Here is a 19086-nt window from a genome sequence, read left to right on the forward strand (position 1 = left end):
CTCCCATGGCCAATATCTGGTCATACCCCCTGTAGTTAGTGTGTGGTAATTAGACCAGAAAATGCCCTTTTAAGATGGAAAATGTGGTTTGAAGAACAAGGATTGGCCCAACTGCTGCCAATGACTTGATGTACCTTATTAGTATAGTCCCTGTTGTATATTACTTTTACATCTTATTCTTCTTTTCTCTTTCAGCCCTATATGGGCATTCTTGTAATTGTACGTATCTTTTAATATATAAGAGACTATTTGAGAGGTGGGGGTCATTCATTCTTGACACCTCTAAGATTATTCTTGTTCTTTTCTCTATTCGGCCAAGAGTGTTGACATGGTATCAGAGCAGGTTGCTCTCTGATCTATTTTCTCACTCTCTTGAACCTTACTAGAAGCAGTAAACCTGTCGTATTAGGGCTGTCTTGATCAACCCTTTTCTGCTCTTTCTTCTTTGTGCAACCAGCAGGAGAGATTTCTTTAGATCTCTCTTGGGAGACATTGGTTTGAGGCCAAACTTCAGATCTGGTGTCGCCTAGACCGAATCTATTGTCCCTACAAACAACATCTGATTTGGTGAAGTTTTCAAAGAAGTTCTGATCTTCTTCTTGGGGTGGCAACACTGTACAGTTTCCTTTTTTGGACTGCAACAGCTTTGGACTTTAGATCTGGTGTCGCCTAGACCTGGTCTATTCCACCTACAAACAACATCTGATTTGGTGAAGTTTTCAAAGGGGTTCTGATCTTCTTCTTGGGGTGGCAGCATTTACAGTTTCCATTTTTGGACTGCAACCTTTTTTGGACTTCAGGCCTTCAACATCAGCCTGTGATTTAGGTTTTTCTCTCTAGATTGAAGGGTTCTCTCAAGCTCTCCTTAACCCTACACTCAGTTTCTGGTTTGGAGTTTTTAAAGACTGCCTCAATCATCATAAGATACCTCCCTGTTTGTGAAGAAGACGTCTAATGTGTTGGTAAATCACAGATTTCTCTCAATTGGCTGACTTGATCAACCTATAACCCTAGATCTGGTGTTGTCCTAGGGTTTTCTTGCCTCCTATTTATTTGATTCAGACTTCAGATTCATATTTGAAAGGCCTTAGACTCGATAGTCTTAAAAACTTGTCTTTTTTGGACTGTCATCTTCTTGATTACTGAATTTGGTTGTCTTTGATATCCTTGTGCCTGGACTGCTGTTCTCTTGCTGAAATGGCCTCCGATAGTGGCGATTCTTTTGCTAAACGTGATTCTCTGGCATCTATGGTTGAGCAAAACATTCGACAACTGGTAACATATGCTATTCCTTCTGCTCTTTCTGCTATTGGCTTACCTGGTGAGTTTTTCGGTTATTGTGCTTCTCCTTCTCATATTTGGATCATTGACTCTGGAACATTCGACAACTGGTAACATATGCTATTCCTTCTGCTCTTTCTGCTATTGGCTTACCTGGTGAGTTTTTCGGTTATTGTGCTTCTCCTCATATTTGGATCATTGACTCTGGAGCTACCAACCACATGACAGGAGCCTACCCTAACCAACCAAGTAACCTTACTAAAACCCATCACAAACATATTGTTACTGCCAATGGTGAAAAGTTAAACATCATTGGTAGTAGTGATCTGTTTCTTAAGCTTTCACCCACTGCATCTTTCCCTCTTACCAAGACCCTTCTTGTTCCTAATCTCACTACAAACTTGATTTCTATTGGCCAATTAATTGATGAAGGTAACATTCTCATTTTCTCTCGGGATGGATGTTTGATTCAGCACCAGAACACTGGAAAGGTGAAAGGGAAGGGGGCACAGGCTGGGCCGTCTGTTTGTATTGGAGTTCGAGAAGCCTCAAACAGAAGCATCATCAGTTTATTTCAGTTCCTCCACTTCTAGTTCCTTTCTGAATCATAGAAATAATGTTTGGGACTTATGGCATAAATGTCTAGGTCATTTACTTTTTGAAAATTAAAATTTTTGTTTGATTTTGGCCTTATTAAGAATAAAGTTCCTTCCTTGCACACCTTTGATACATCTTGTGTTTCTTGTTGCTTAAGTAAGAGTCGTACCTTACCTTTTCCTCACACATTTGAGCATGCTACCTCTCCCTTTGAGCTTATACATAGTGATGTCTGGACTGCTTCTGTCTCTTTTCTGCTCGGATACAAATATTTTGTGTCGTTCATTGATGATTGTACCAGGTACACATGGATATACTTTCTTTGCCACAAGTCTGAGGTGTTCCCAACATTTAAGTTGTTTCGTGCTATGGTGCAGGTTTGGTTTCAATCACAAGTGTGTATTCTCCGTTCAGACTCAGGAGGAGAATACACTAATGGAGATTTTTTTTATCCTATATGAAGGATCATGGAGTACAAGTGCAATGAAGTTGTCCAGATACTCCTCAGCAAAATGGTGTGGCCGAGCGCAAGAGTGGACATATCCTTAGTGTTGTAAGGACATTATTGTAGGAGTTCCATACTCCACCTTCCTTTTGGGTAGAGGCAGGTAGTACAACTGTATTTTTGATCAACTACATTCCTTTCCTCAGTTCTTGGTAATATGTCTCCCTTTCAGAAGTTATTTGGTCGTTCTCCAGATTTATCTATGCTTCATGTCTTTGGATGTGTGTGCTTTGTTGATCTTCCCTCTCGTGAACGTTCTAAATTGTCTGCACAGTTTGTCATGTGTGCCTTTGTGGGTTATAGTCCTGACCACAAAGGATTTCTTTGTTATGATCCCTCTATTCGCCACATTCGTATATCATGTAATGTTGTTTCTATTTTGCCAAACTTTGATTCACAGGATGCTCCACCTCTTTCTGCTGAGGACTTTCTCGTCTTCTCTCGCAAGCGGTTATATGCTCCAGTCCCTGCGCCTGCGACTCTCTTTCTTCCTGGTTCAGATCATCATCCTACCACTGCTCCTGTAAGTGATACCTCCTCAGTTGTTTTAGCTAGCAGGGAATCAGGAGGTGTTGGTGGCGGAATGTTATGAGTTGAGAGATAGTTTGACTTCTTGGCATAGTTGTCAAAGCGACGCCTAGGCGACAAGGCGCCCTTGGAGGCTTGCCTCGCCTAGTCGCCTAGCAGTTTTGTATAGTGTCTTATAAAATACTTTTATATTGTTACTTTTTTGAGTTATAATTATAAAATAGACATTATTAAACAAAAATATTCATTTTTTTTTGTTTATAAACTGATTTCTTTTTATTATTTTCTTTTTTGTTAGGGTTTAATCAACACAAACATTGCTAACTGCTGTATTGAACCTTCAAAGACTTCAGAATTTGAACCAATAAGTAAGGGAAAAACTTAAAGTTTTGTCTAATCAACACATTTCTTCCTCCAAATTTTCTTCTTAAGGGGGGGGGGGGGGCGCCTTTTCTTTTCTTCTTTTCCTATAACAAAAATAGGGGTTCAGTCCCCATATTTTTTGAATTTTCTTTTCTTTCTTCTTTTTCTTCTCATAAATATGTTGATTTTCTAGACATAAACATGATGTTTATAATTTTCTTATGAAAATTATGGATAGTTTTTAAGGAAAGATGGGTTATGGAACCTAGGGAACTGCCTAGGATATGCATTTTTCACCTTAAAAAATCCATCGCCTAGGCGGGCGCCTAGGCGACAAGGCGCCCCCTCCTGTCGCCTAGCCTCACCTTGGCGCCTTGAAAACTATGTTTCCTGGAACCCCTACTTCAGAAGAAATTTCCATGATTGGGAACTTGACCAAGTGATAGATTTATTTCAGTTATTAGCCTCTCAGTCCTTAAACCAAGAAGAAGAAGACCGTGGATTTGGAGAGAGTCTAAGGATGGTCAGTTCTCAGTCAGTTCCTTTGCTAGAAGTTAATCTGATAGTGACAGAGCTGAGATTCCTACTGAGAAGATTTGGAATCCAATTCCCCCTACTAAGGTGAATGCACTGTTGTGGGCTATTGTGTTGGACAAAAGTCTCTCCAAGAAGAACCTGGCAAGGAGAGGTGTCCAGGTTCCTAATCTGCTCTGTGTGATGTGTGGGAGGAAGGAAGAGGACAATAATCATTTACTCCACTGCCCAGTTGCTCTGGATTTGTGGAATCATTATCTCTCTTCGGTGGGTTTGAGCTGGACTATGCCATCATTAGTAAAGGACTTATGGTGCTGGGAGATTCAAGGCTTGTCAAGATTGGCTAAAGAGGTTTGGAAGACAGTCCTGGCTGCTATTATTAATACCACTTGGGAGGAAAGAAATAAGAGACTTTTTCAAAACTGTTCCAAAGAAGTCAACAGTTTAATCTCCACATCCTATGGGAGGCTAGTTTCTTGGACAGCTGCTGTAAAAGGTCTCCAAAGCAGGGCGATTGGGCTGCATCTGGGTTCTTGTAGTTTTTTTGAGTTGTGATGCTGTTCTTAGGCCCTGATTTAGGATCTATTGATCCTGATTAGGGTGATTTGTAATCTTTGTCTCCTATTAATAAAATTACATTACCTTTAAAAAAAAATTAAATCACCCTATTACTAATATTTTGTTGTGAACCAGTTGGAATTATATTTGATTGTCCAGTTTGAGTAATTGGGTTTTACTCCTAAGATTCAGCCATTTGATGTTATTATGGAAATTAAAAAGTTCAGTATATCTTTATAGCAAATTTATTGTTTCTTTTTAGTTGGATAGTTGCATTCTAACTCACCTGACATAAGTGATTTTGCTCACTGGACATTCTATTTTCCAGTTTTCATACATATGATTATGCAAGGCACTTTGTTAGTGCTTGTACTCGTATTCTTGGACTTGAGGGTACACCTGAAGGAGTAGAGGATCAAGGAAAGCTGACTCGTGTAGCAGCGGTACATATAATTGATTCAGTTGAAAATTTGTTTTCGGCATATCTATATATCTTTTACTGAAGAATTATTTGTTACTGTTACTTTTAGGTTGCATTGATTTATTAATTTTTTGATGTCAACCATTAACCAATCTTGTGATGCTTATTTGTTCTACTTTCCATTTGAGACTTCAGTTTCCTATTGGGATAGATTCGGATCGGTTCATTCGAGCGCTTGAGCTTCCTCAAGTTCAGGAGCATATTAAAGAACTGAAGGAGAGATTTGCTGGCAGGAAGGTAGGGTTTTTGTGATTTACTGCCAATGTCTTATTTTGTTTAAATGAAAGTAGAATTGATTGAAATGCATCTTAGGTTTAGGGTAGTACAGTTGAAATCTAGCATTTCAACTCTGGATAAAGTGTTTTATGTATAATGTCCATGAAAAATTATAAACATCTGAATTATTTTGAACTTTGTTCTTCTGTGATGCGTTTGACAATATTTTGGTATTATAAATTGTAAAACTGTCAGTTTCCTTCTGTTCTTTTAAGGATATATCCTCTAATTAAAGAATTAGCAAACAAAATCTTTCTCCACTATCTGAATCCAGGTTGATTTTGGCCTTCAACTTGTCCTTTTACAACCTTGACAAGCACCAAGTCCTTATTGGTGACTTGAAGAATTTACAGTGTCGGGCTTGGACCCTTTGGCCCAGTCCATCCAGAATTTAACAAATGATCAACCTGAACCTTCCCTAGTTGCAACCCTATTCATTGGTATTCTTTATGCAAGGTAATGATGATAAGATTGATAATTTGTTTTTCTATTATCCATTTATTGATTCTCAGAGTTGGTACCAGGTGCTTCTAAATGTCGAGAGCACCTCATCCAGCAAGGTCTTCCATGAGCTTAATCTAAATTTCTTTCTCCTTTTCTTCTAAAACCAATACATATAACCTGTATACTGGGGATGGCAGTGGGAATGAAATAAGATGATGCATTTCAAAATTGCAAAGAAGATACACAAAAGGCAGAGAAAACAAAGATATGATACATGGAAACTCATTCATTTTAAAGGATGGGAACACCTTCAACCCATCAATTGGGTCACCCAATGAGAGGAATGTTGGGACTGGCCTGCATGAGAATGTGGGTTTGAGTTTGATGGCAGTCACTTTATGCAAAGAATGCCAGAAGTTATGTCCATATCCAGTTTACCCTTCCCAAGACCCAGAATTCAGGATCAACATTGGGTAATTTTTCCCTTTTTACCTGATGATAGGAATCTCTGCTCATTAATGCTCTCGTTAAGGACCTAACTAAATGAGAAGCTCCTTGTCACAAATGTAGAATTTAGAAGAGGCATGACTTCTAAGAGAAGAAACCTCACACTTGGATAAACAAACTACGGAATTTTACTTTTATCTTGGAATTCTAATCTTTCCCATCTTTCCACACAAGAAGTCATTTCTATTTAAAAACTTTTTTCCTTGCTTACAAACATAGTTGTTAAGGTGATGCCTAGGTGGGCACTGAAACAATGCCTAGGTGACAAGATGTTATCCAGGGTGTGCTTCTTATCATGCTTTTTAGGTATACAATTTTGGTGCCTACTTAGGCAAGCAGAAGGTTAAATCAGGCACCATATTATATGGTGTATTTTATTTCTATTCAAGTGTTATCAATGCAGTTAAACGATGACTAGTCGTTTTGGCCTCTCTAGTTGATAGACTTGACACAAGGACTTGTTGATGGCTAGGCACTGGCTACCAGAAAAAAAAGGTAGGTTCTAAATTTAAGATATTTAACACTATCAATATTGCATGGACATGTACATGGGAGTTGGAATCCAACACATATCCAAGAGTCTGACTTGGCAATAATAGAAAACATGGACCTGTGGACATGTCAATGGAAAAAAAATACTATTAAAATAGTATATATATATTTATATATAGGGTTCGACTATGATATGAAAAGATATGATATCGGAAAAACGTCTGATCAATCAATTGGAATCATAAACGTGGTAGCCAATCAGGTGTTCTTTATCAAAATTCATGGGTGGGTTTTGATTGGTCAAAACTCTTTTGGTACCATGTCTTTCCCACATCATGGATTTTCCCATATATACATACATACATACATATATATATATATACATATACATACACACACACACACACACACACACACATATATATATATATATATAAAGAGGGGGTCCAAAATAGTTCATCTTGTACATTAGCCATTCATTTATGTCAGATAAGGTGGGAAGTTTTTTATATTAAAAATCTAAGCTTGGAGGTAGAAAGAAAATGCTATGTGGAAGTGTCCTCAAGAATCTGTGGAGTATTGGACTCTGACCCGTGTCTGACAACAGACACGGCATCCATGTAGAAGAGTCCATGTGGCAGTGATGCTATCCAATCAAGAAGCTAATATAGATTGAAAATATGCAATAAAAATGATACTTGTTGGGAATTGGGGATTATTATTTCTGTTTCCTATTCACATCTGGGACTGTTTTCTGTAGGAGGTACAATGCTCTGTTTGATTTTATTATTTAAGTGGGGAGTTTAGTCGATGCTGTATTATTACTTAAATAGGGGTATAGTTGTAATCTCATTATATTTTAAAAATAGAATATGTATAAGTCTGTTCAATTGGGAGAGTGGATTTTTCTCTCCAATCAGCAGTCCTCCTTCTCTCCTACCTACATGACTGTCTTCTCTTCTCTTCTCTGTTCTAACTTTCTTGTTTAGGTTGCACTAATCAGACCTCGTTCATGGTATTAGAGCAAGACTATCAGTCTGATTAGAGCATTCTATTTTCTCCTCTCTTATCTCAAATCTTTCTTTCTCTTCTCTGGAGAAATATTGAAGAGTGATCATATTTGGTTTCTTCTCACTTTTTCTCTTGATGTTTGTTTTTCTTCTCCCAAGGGAGGTGATACTGAACTGAAAAAATTTCTAAACTTGTTCAGACAAAGAGGGACTGAGGTGATTGAGTGTGGTGTATACCGTGCTGGTTGTGAGTTAAAAGAAGAATCCTATGCAGATTGTGAAGTGAGAAAAGTGGTGATTACTTATTGTATTGGGTTGACTTTACGATCTATGATTGAAGAATGCAGTGTTGAGTTTTTCGGGATATATGATTTTTCATGGAAAGGTTAGTAAGTGCTGTTTATATGCTAAATTGGTAGATTTGATGTTGTTTGTGAGTAGCCAATAGTTGTGTGAGTAGAATATCAAATTTTGGAATTGATTATTGTGTTTGATTAAGCAAAAGGAGTACATAGATATGTATTCTTAGTTGGATGTTATGTTATCTCCTAATTATCATAAAAGCAGAATAAATTTCTTACCCATTCAGATGATTTCAGTTAAGTTGAATGGACACAATTATGCAGAATGGGTAAAATCTGTTGAAGTATTTCTAACAACTACAGGAAAGATTTAAATACTTTTTTTTGATATATAAAGGAAAAGTTAAATACTTGACTGTTAGGGAACCAAAATCTGTTAGCTTTATTTATTCTAAGTGGGTGCAAGAGGATGTCCGGTTTAAAAAGTGGCTATGAGCTTGGTGAAATGCAAAACCAGTAGCACTTGATATTTTTGGATACATTTAGAGAAATTTGGGATCAGGACCATCAGGTGAAGAAATTATATTCAGGAAGCAATGACATTTCTTGTTTCTGTCCATTTTCACTTTGTAGCAATGATATAATACACTTGAAGAATATTTTTAGTAATAAATAATAAAGATTTTTTTAGATCAATAACCATCAATTTTATTAATGGAGAAAAGAGAGATTACAATTACAATAGAATAATGCAGTCATTGAGAGATAAATAGTCTTATCTCTCTGCCAGCAAACCTTACTTTTTCTTACAATTGTGCCCAAAACAGTTGATCTCTCCCCACCACTTGTTTGGCTAATGTATCCACCAAAGTATTAGACTCCTTTTGATCTATTGTATATCTTCTGTTAACCATCTGCATTTCTTTATCTCATTTCTGTAATTCCACATCTTGGCCTCCTCAGTCCTCACTTCGTAGCCAACCTATCACCAACTTAGAGTCTCCTTTAATGATTAATTTTCTTATATTCAAACTCCTTGCCCTTTGCACTCCCTTTGGCATTGCCATAACTTTCGCCCTTATAGGATCATCCACATCAACTGGGCCTGAATAAAAAGTAAATATTTGGCTGACCATCCCTAAACACCCCACCTATTCTTGATATTCTTGGATTCCCCATACTACTATCATCAAAATTGAGCTTAATTAGACCTGTTCATGGGCCGGTCCGGCCCGGCCCAACCCCCAGACAGGCTTGCGCATGAACTTTAGCCCATGGGCTTCGGGCCTAAAAGCCCGAGCCCGAGCCCGAGCCCGGCCTAACCCAACATTTTATATTTTATTGTAAACCCTAGCCGACTAACCTTTCCTATTCCCTCTTTTCATCTTTTATCTTTCTCTCCTCATTCTCAGTCTCAATAACCGGTGCGAATCCAAGCAAGCAGCCACTGTTCTCAGTCTCAGAGGTGACAGGCAAGCTCAGGCACCGATAGACTCAGGCATCGATCATATCTCTCTCTGGCGGTGAGTCTTCTCTCTCTCTCTCTCGTCTCTCTCATAGTTCTCACTCGCACGCACTCGCATATTTCTCAGGATTCAGGAACCGGCGAACTCAGGCACTAGCGCCAGCCACGCCACTAGTGAACTCAGTCGCCCCTTTCTCCGGCGGTGAATCTTCTCTCTCTCTCCACCATTCCTCTCTCTCTTGTCTCTCTCGCAGTTCTCATTCTCATGCATTGTTGCATATTCTCAGGAACCAGTGAACTCAAGCATCGACGATGGCGAACTTAGGCACCGGTGCCAACCGCACCACCAGTGAACTCAGTCACCCTGCATTTCAGCCCCTGTTAGGTCGGGCTTCGGGCTTTTTATGAGGGCCGGGCTCGAGCCCGAGTTGTAGGCCCGTTGGTCGGGCCGGGCTCGGGCTTGGGCCTGAAAAAATCTTGTTAATGAAGAGAAAAAACCGGGCCCGGCCCGGCCCATGAACAGGTCTAAGCTTAATGAAGCCTCTTTCCAGTGGAGATCAATAAGGATTAATGACTGTTTTTTTTGTTGATGAATCAGCTACTTCTCCCATTTTCGAAGGAAAGTTGTCCATTGGGACAAGTGAGAAAGTTTCCAAAGATTTCAACCAATGGACCACCTTAACCATGATGTGTTCAATTATAATTTCTTTACTCTTTCCTTTTCCAAGAATATTCTAGGGTTCCTTTCTTGCCAAATTGTCCAACTTGCTGCTGCCTTGGTACATCTCCACATGAGTCTTCCCCTTTTCTTTTGTCACACAAATGCTGTTGAAGCAAACAAACTTGGCACATTATCTGGAGATAAAAAAGAGTGCATCCATGATGAGAGATCACCAAGCATTACATCAACAACAACAAAAAACAATAGATCAACCCAATGACTCCAACTCTGAAAATGATGAGAATCCATTTCCAAGAGAATCCTTTGACAACCCTTCAATTTAGGTAAGATTAAAATCCATTCCATAATTTTCCACTAGAGAATACATTTTGATCTCTGCACATTGAGTAGTCATAAAAAATTCTTCTGTTGCTCTCCTTCCATATTTCTCAACAAATAGTAAAAGGAACACAACTCCATGCAATTTTTGCTTTTCTATTCCCTCTGAATGTAGGCCGTTGTGCAAAGATTTCTTTTGGAGATCTTGTTCCCACAGATCAAGACTGAAAAGGCTGAAGAAATATCACCAAATGTACATCAAGAAGCATAGATGCATCACATTCTCCTTGGCTAAGCATAAGTAGCATCTCATTGCCAATTGAAATTCCCCTACTTTTGATGCGATCCTGGGTGAGAATGTTGTCCAGAGCAACTAGTCAAGCAAAAGCCTCCACCCTAGGGGAAATGGGATTCCACTAAACCCCCCTCACATCCTACTTCTCCACCTGATTCCTTGCGAAGGCTTTATAAAAATACTTTTTTTATCAATGACTGAAAATTTCATTGATAATTAGAAGGATTACATCAAAAGAAATAACAAGAGATAACCTCTCTTATCTCTCCCCAGAAACAGAAAATTACAAGAAATCAATTACAATTGTGCCCAAAAAAGATGAGATCTACCCATCCCCTGTCTGGCTAGAGTACCAGCAAGTGAATTTGCACATCTTTTCACCCATTGAACTTTCACTTCCATATTCTGAATTAACTGTTTAATCTTTTTTTTTCATTATTGAATATCCAATGACTTGGTTCTTCTTTTTGCAGCCAATTAACCACCAACTTTGAATCCCCCCTCAATTATCAACTTCTTAATATTTAGAGAGGATGCTTTTTGGATCCCTTCCACTTCTGTCAATACCTCAGCTCGAAGAGAATTGCTAGTCCCAGCTGGTCCTGAATATAGAGCCACCAACCTTTCTCCCTTGTCTCTTCAAACTCCTATTCCAGAAGTACCTGGATTGCCTAGGCAATTCCCATCAAAGTTTAATTTGATGAAACCTCTTTTTTGAGGGATCCAATTGACTATAGAAGTTGTAAACACAGGTGCAAAATTAGCCACCTCTTTCCAATTAAGCATAATGTCATCAACTGAGAATGAAGAAAAAAGATCTGTTGTCCTCACCCAATGAGCAACCTTGATCATGATGATGTCTATGTTATCATCTTTGCTTCTTTGTTTCTCAGCACATATTCTAGAATTCCTTTCCTCCCCATAACACCCAACAATTTTTTTTTTTTGATAAATCATAACTCCCAACAAATGGCATCCCTAGCGCATCTCCACAACGTCCTGCCCCTCTTTTTGGCAAGCTAAGAGGAGAAGAAGCAATTAATCCTTGCAAATCATCCGGGGGAGTCCACCTGCACCCAAACAAGGAAAAAAACCAATCCCAAATGCAAGATACAAAAGGGGAAGAGGTAAGTAAGTGGTGGCAAGTCTCACCGTTGGCTTTACATAACACACCATTATGGAGATAGGCACATGTTTGGTCTCCTTCTTTGAAGCATGTCATGGGTATTAATTTTCCCCAAAAAAATTCCCAAAAGAAGGCCCCAACTTTCAGAGGAATGGGATGGCACCAAATCTCTTTAATCAGAATGGACAGACTAACAATGGGCAATGAATGAGACAATGCTTTGAAAAATGAAGATCAAGAAAAGGAGCCAGTTGGGGAGAGTCCAAATTTTGTAATGTTGATTCAACAGGTCCACAAAAATCCCAAAAAGAACAGTTATGAGTTTAGTCACCCCATTCAAATCACCTTCCCTAACCCCCTTCTAAATGTTGAACCCCAATCCAATCCTGAATTCAAATCAAAGTAGGAGAAAAAGAGGAAATAGGTTGATTCTTAAAATTTGAAAGAGATATTGAGAAGGAAATTGATCTTTCAATGGAGAGTTCCTTACCCAAAGATGTTCCTAGAATTTTATATGATTCCCATTGCAAACCTCATACCTGATATAAGGAAAGAAAGCTGGCAACAATGCATTGATATCTTTCCAAGGAGAAGCCTGGGAAGCCCTAGACAATGTTCTAGTGTCCTATCCATTTGCCAAGAGCCTGTGAATACTCTTCACAATCTTTGCCCATAACTTTTCCTTTTACATAGGAAGCCTCCGTAGCCATTTTCCCAACATAGCCAAATTTCTTCTTTCAATATTTTCAGTTCCCAATCCTCCTAAAGATTTGCTCTTGCTGACTTGTTCCCAACAAATTTTGTGACCTTTTCTCCCCTCACCAGGTTCCAACAAAAAATTCTCTCATAATCTTCTCCAATTTCCTAGTCACACTTCTAGGGGTCCTAAAGACTGACAACTAATAAATTGGAGGATTAGCAAGGGTAGCTCTGGTTAGAGTAATCCTTCCACCTAAAGAAATGTAACTCTTTTTCTAATTGGAAAGTCTCTTAGCAAAACTCTCCACCACTAGGTCCCAGAAGTTGATACACCTAGGATTATGACCAAGAGGGAGATCTAGATATTTAATTGACCACTATGCTATCTCACACCCCATCACTATAGCAAACTCCTCCAACTTCCTCTTAGTTAGGTTAACTCTTGCGATACAACTCTTGTCAAAATTGAACTTATGATTTGACACATGTTTGAAGAGTTGAATTACAGCTTTCAAATTTCTAGCTTACTTCATATCATTCCCTTAACAAAAAAGAATTGTTTTTTCTTTGTAGAGATAGTGGAGAGTCCCTTTCCCACTTATTGATCTCCTGTTGCTTGGTGCTTTGTATTTGGGAATTTTTCTGTTCTCTCTTTGGTTGTAGGATGGACCCTCCCCAAGAGGTGACTGACATTTTCAATCCTAACTTCTTGAGGCAACAAAAGAAGAGAGGGAGAATAATGTGGAGAGCTACAAGGCAGCTGTTTCTTGGGGAGTATGGGAGTAAAGAAATGACAGAATTTTTGCTGGAAAAAGTAGAACTTTGGAAGAGGTCATTGACAACATAAAAGTGAGGGTTACATTGTGGATAAAAATCTTAGATGGTTTTCAACTTTTCTTGGTATCTAACATCCTAAGGGCATGGGAGGAAATAGCACGGTCCTCTAGAGACAAGGAAATTCTAAGAGTTGAGTGGAAACCATCAGAGGTTAACAAAGTAAAACTGAATTTTGATGGAAGCTCTGTGGGCAACCTGGGAGTGGCAGGAATAGGTGAAGCAATCAAGAATGCAGAATGCAAGATATTGGCTCTATATTCAGGGCCACTTGGCATTACAAATTCAAGAGAGGCAGAGTTACTAGCTTTATTGCAGGGACTCTGGTTGGCAAAGCAATTGGGTTTTCAACAAGTGGAAGTGGAAGGGGACTCAAAAGTTGTTATATCTTGGGCAAGATGTACCAAACATATCCCGTGGACCCTCAAACACATTTTTAGGGAAGTGGAAAGATTAGCAAATGATATAAATGCTGATTTCAGGTGGATCGGGAGAAGTGAAAATGGGTTGGTAGATACTTTAGCCAAACAAGGGGCTGCAAGGAAGCATCTATATTGGGCTTCTTTGTAATTTTGGTTATAGCTCTTGGGGATGACATTTGGGTCACCAGAATGTACTTAATCTCATATATTTTTAATTAATGAATCAATATTTATTGCTGATAAAAAAAAGAATTGTGTCATCCACAAATTGTAAATGAGTAACTGACACTTTCTCCCTATCTATTCTCTAGCCTCTCACCAGATTTCTTGCATCATCCCTAGTAACTATTCTACTTAAAGCTTCAATAATGAGTGTGAACAAAAATGGTGACAAAGGGTCCCCCCTGCCTGATCCCTTTGAGGGCGTGAAAAGGTCATCGCTCTTCCATTGACTAGAATTGAATAATGGCTTGATAAACATCCAACTGCCCACTTGCACCATCTATCACTGAATCCACAAATACTCAGAATGTCCAACAAAAATGACCAATCCACTAAATCCTAAGCTTTCTCCAAATCTAATTTGCAGGACATAATTGAGAAAAAACCATTCCTACTTTCTTTCGACCATCTCACATCTCTTCTCTATACTTGTAGGTCCACCGACTGTAACTTTGCTAAAAGACCCAAACACTTATTATTAAAATAGAAAGAGAATACAAGAGGAAGGTCATAAGTTATCACCCGAGAGAAGGAAAAACAAACTAAGACACAACTATTACAAAAAGATAGCATACTACATAACTCTAGCAATATAGAGATCAAACAACTCTAGGACTAGACCCTCAACGAACTCCATATTTGCCCATCTGCATTTCGAGCATATAGAACCTAGTGAAATCAGGACCTTAATCTTCCCCATCAAACACTTCCTCTTGCCCATCATCATCTTTATCCCACATCTCTCCTCCTTCAGTTACACCTTTCTTCAAGCTTTCTTTCTTCTTCCTCCTCTCAAACTCTTAAAAAGCTTTCCTGGAAAACTTCTCACCACCCCAAAAGAACAAACCAAGGCTTTTGCCAATCTCTATGTTTCTTTCAGCAGCATTCTCAATGGAAATACTACCAGGTCTCTCCGCCTTTTTTTTCAAGGCTCTCATCAAGAGCTCTCAATAGAAGCAGATTCGTTCTCATTAACGTCTTCATGCTGAATAGTCCCCATTTGATTACCAGGATTGGAGATAACCCAAGAATCCTCAATAATAGCTACTTCGCTTGTTGACATAACTGTTACAGACTGTATAATTAAAATAGGAAGATGTTATAGACTGTATAATTAAAATAGGAAGTAAATACTAGGGAGATATAATGTTATAGACTGTATAACTAAAATAGGAAGTAAATACTAGGGAGATATGATTTACCTTGATTGTAGGACAGATTTGTAGGAATTTGATTAGTCTTCTTTCCTAATATATTCTTTCCTAACATAGAATTTGTAACTTGTATATGTACATACGAGATTGATGAATAATAGAACAAATTCTTCTTTTTCCTCTGTTTACTCTTATTTTACATGGTATCAGAGCATCTAGTCTCTGCCTGCCCTTTTGTTTTAAGTAAACAGTAGGTAGAGGAAAATTTCTGGGTGTTTCGGGTCACCTCCTTGGAGCAGTTAGAGCATCTAGTCTCTGCAAAGTTCGACAGTCAGCAGCCCTGCGCGTGTGTCTCACGCACCGCCTGAAGATTCTGCCACAGTCACGCGCGTCGGCACATGGAGGCACATTTGTTTCTGGAAAATTTTTTTCGGTCGTTGTCTTTTGGCTCGCCTCGTCCTGTATAGCACATATTTGTGCTTTGTTATGTGCATATCCATTCCGGTGTTTTCAACAGGTGTGCTCTGTTGATTTTCAGTGTTCAAAATATTCTGTTTATTTGAATTTTGAGATTATGGCAGACAAGAAATCAGTAGTTATGTCGGATGTTATTCCAGTGATGTCAAAAATAACTGAGCATAAGCTTAATGGCTCTAATAATTTGCTGAGTATTGCTATGCATAACCATTTGACTGATGACCCTCCTAATGATGACTCGAGAAAGTCTTGGTTGAGGGAGGATGCCCGTTTGTTCTTGCAGATACGCAACTCCATTGAAAGTGAGGTGGTTGGTTTAGTTACTCACTGTGGATTTGTTAAGGAATTAATGAACTATCTAGAGTTCTTGTACTCTGGAAAGGGGAATATTTCCCGCATTTATGATGTGTGCAAAGCCTTTTACAGGGCAGACAAAGGCGATAGATCTCTTACAAGCTATTTCATGGATTTCAAGAAAACATATGAAGAACTTAATATGTTGCTTCCGTTTAGTACTGATGTGACTGTTCAACAAGCTTAGCGAGAAAAGATGGCTGTTATGAGTTTTTTAGCTGGCCTACCTTCTGAATTTGAGACTGCTAAATCTCAGATTCTTTCCAGTTCAGAGATCTCTTCTCTACAAGATGCTTTCAGTAGGGTCTTTCGTACAGAATGTTCTCCACCTTTTCAGCCTAGTAGTGCCCTTGTCAGCTGCAATAATACATCTGAATCAGGGAGACAACAATACAGGAGTGGTAGTGGTAGGTCAAGTAACTATGACAGGAATACTAATACTCGTGGACAGGAGTTAGGAGAGATAGTGTGTCATTACTGTCATAAGCCAGGACATATGAAGCGGGATTGCAGGAAGTTGCAGAATAAGAAAACTCAGTCAGCCCATATTGCATCCACCACGGATACTTCTGAGAAGTCTGTTATGATATTTGTAGATGAATATGCCAAATTTGCTCAGTACCAAGAATCATTGAAACCTCAATCTACTCCTGTTACTGCCATCGTCGAGTCAGGTAAACCCAATACATGTCTTGTTTCCTCCTCTTCAAAATGGGTCATTGATTCTGGAGCTACAGATCATATGACAGGTAATTCAAGTCTGTTTTCTACCTTTCAGTCACATAAATCTACCTCTCCTGTTACTTTAGTAGATGGGTCAACATCTTGTGTTATTGGGTCTGGCACAATTAGTCCAACACCATCACTTCCTTTGTCATATGTTCTTAGTTTACCTCAGTTATCATTTAATTTAATTTCTGTTAGCAAACTCACTCGTACCCTTAATTGCTGTGTCTCATTTTTTCCTGATTATTGTTTATTTCAGGATTTTACAACGAAGAAGATTATTGGTAAGGGACATGAGTCTGGAGGTCTCTACATCCTTGATACACAAGTTCCATGATCCATAGCCTGTTCTGGAGTTGTAACCCCTTTTGAAGCACATTGTCGGTTGGGCCACCCCTCTCTCCATGTGTTAAAGCAAATTTGTCCTCAATTTCAGAATTTGTCGTCATTAAATTGTGAATCTTGTCAGTTTGCTAAACACCATTGCCTTAGTTCGAGTCCTTGAATAAACGAGCTAATGCTCCTTTTGAATTAGTCCATTTAGATGTTTGGGGTCCGTGTCCAGTTGAGTCCAAAACTCGGTTTAAGTATTTTGTTACTTTTGTTGATGCTTACTCTCGCATGACATGGTTATATTTAATGAAAAATCGTTCTGAGGTGTTTTCTCATTTTTCTGCTTTCTGTGCTGAAATTAAAACTCAATTTAATGTTTCTATACAAATATTGAGAAGTGATAATGCTAAGGAGTACTTGTCAGAATCCTTTCAAACTTACATGCTTCAGCATGGCATTCTTCATCAAACTTCTTGTGTAGATACACCATCTCAAAATGGGGTTGCTGAACGGAAAAATAGACACCTTCTTGAAACTGTAAGAGCTTTGTTATTTCAAATGAAGGTTCCTAAACCTTTCTGGGTTGATGCAGTTTCCACAGCATGTTTTTTGATTAACCGTATGTCTTCATCTGTCCTTCAGGGTAAGACTCCTTATCATGTTCTGTTTCCAAATAAAACACTGTTTCCTATTGAGCCTAGGGTATTTGGGTGTACATGCTTTGTTCGGGATGTTCGTCCTCAGGTTACCGAACTAGATCCAAATTCTTTGAAGTGTGTTTTTCTTGGGTATTCTCGTGTTCAAAAAGGGTATAGATGTTATTGTCCTACTCTTCACAGATATCTTGTGTCAGGTGATGTTAATTTCCTAGAAGATATACCTTTCTTTCCATCTACTCCTCATTCAAGTCAGGGGGAGGATGATGATTCGTTAATCTATACTGTCACATCATCTGGTTCACATCCTATTGAATCTGCTCCTGCCAGGCCTAAGCCACCTACAGTACAGGTTTATTCTCGGTGACCAACCCCTCCGGATCCATGTCCTGCACCAGCTCCTTCGTCGGCAGATCCAGTCTCAACTGATCCTGTTCCTTCGTCATCAGAACCAGTCTCTAATGATGATCTTCCTATTGCTCTTCGTAAAGGTAAGCGTAAGTGTACTTATCCAGTATCTTCATTTGTGTCTTATAATCGTTTGTCATCATCTTCTTGTTCTTTTATTGCATCTCTTGATTCTATCTCTGTTCCTAAGACTGTTAAAGAAGCCCTTTCTCACCCTGGATGGCGTAATGCTATGATTGAGGAGATGAATGCTTTAGAGGATAATGGTACTTGGACCTTGGTAAATTTACCTGCAAATAAGAAGGCTATTGGGTGTAAATGGGTGTTTACAGTTAAAGTCAATCCTGATGGGTCCATTGCCCGATTGAAAGCCTGTCTTGTTGCTAAAGGATATGCTCAGACTTATGGAGTGGATTATTCTGATACCTTTTCTCCTGTTGCTAAACTTACTTCTGTCAGGTTGTTTATTTCTATGGCAGCTACTTATAATTGGTCCCTTCATCAGTTAGACATCAAGAATGCTTTTCTTCATGGGGATCTTCAAGAAGAAGTTTATATGGAGCAACCGCCTGGCTTTGTTGCTCAGGGGGAGTATGGGAAAGTTTGCTATCTTCATAAGTCTCTGTACGGGTTGAAGCAGAGTCCTCGCGCCTGGTTTGGAAAGTTTAGTCAGGCAGTCGAGAATTTTGGTATGAAGAAAAGTAAGTCTGATCATTCTGTTTTCTTCAAGCACTCTGCTGCTGGCATCATTTTGTTAGTTGTGTATGTGGATGATATTGTCATTACAGGGAGTAATACTACAGGGATTTCATCCCTTAAATCCTTTCTCCACACTCAGTTTCATACCAAAGATTTGGGAATGTTGAAATACTTCTTGGGTGTTGAGGTAATAAGAAGCAAGAAGGGAATATTCTTATCTCAAAGGAAATATGTACTTGACTTGTTGCCTGAGACGGGAAAGTTGGGAACTAAGCCATGTAGCACTCCAATGATTCCTAACTTGTAGCTCACAAAAGATGGTGAATTATTTGAATATC

At 38.8% G+C, this 19086-nt stretch overlaps 1 protein-coding gene across 4 annotated transcripts in view; it reads left to right on the plus strand.

Annotated features, from left to right (window-relative positions):
- LOC104608406 (alpha,alpha-trehalose-phosphate synthase [UDP-forming] 1) overlaps window positions 1-19086 on the plus strand; it is a 92782-nt gene that overhangs the window by 26789 nt on the left and 46907 nt on the right. For all 4 annotated transcript variants that reach the window (XR_016077279.1, XM_010274379.3, XM_010274378.3 and 1 more), the window contains 2 exons: window positions 4695-4809; window positions 4983-5084. Coding sequence is in view for 3 of the 4 variants with exons in the window: in XM_010274379.3 (XP_010272681.1) it covers window positions 4695-4809; window positions 4983-5084 (217 nt within the window). In the remaining variant the exon portion in view is untranslated. The remainder of the gene's footprint in view (window positions 1-4694; window positions 4810-4982; window positions 5085-19086) is intronic.

This window comes from Nelumbo nucifera, chromosome 6, assembly GCF_055504915.1.
Source record: "Nelumbo nucifera cultivar China Antique chromosome 6, China Antique-T2T, whole genome shotgun sequence".
Lineage (NCBI taxonomy): Eukaryota > Viridiplantae > Streptophyta > Magnoliopsida > Proteales > Nelumbonaceae > Nelumbo > Nelumbo nucifera.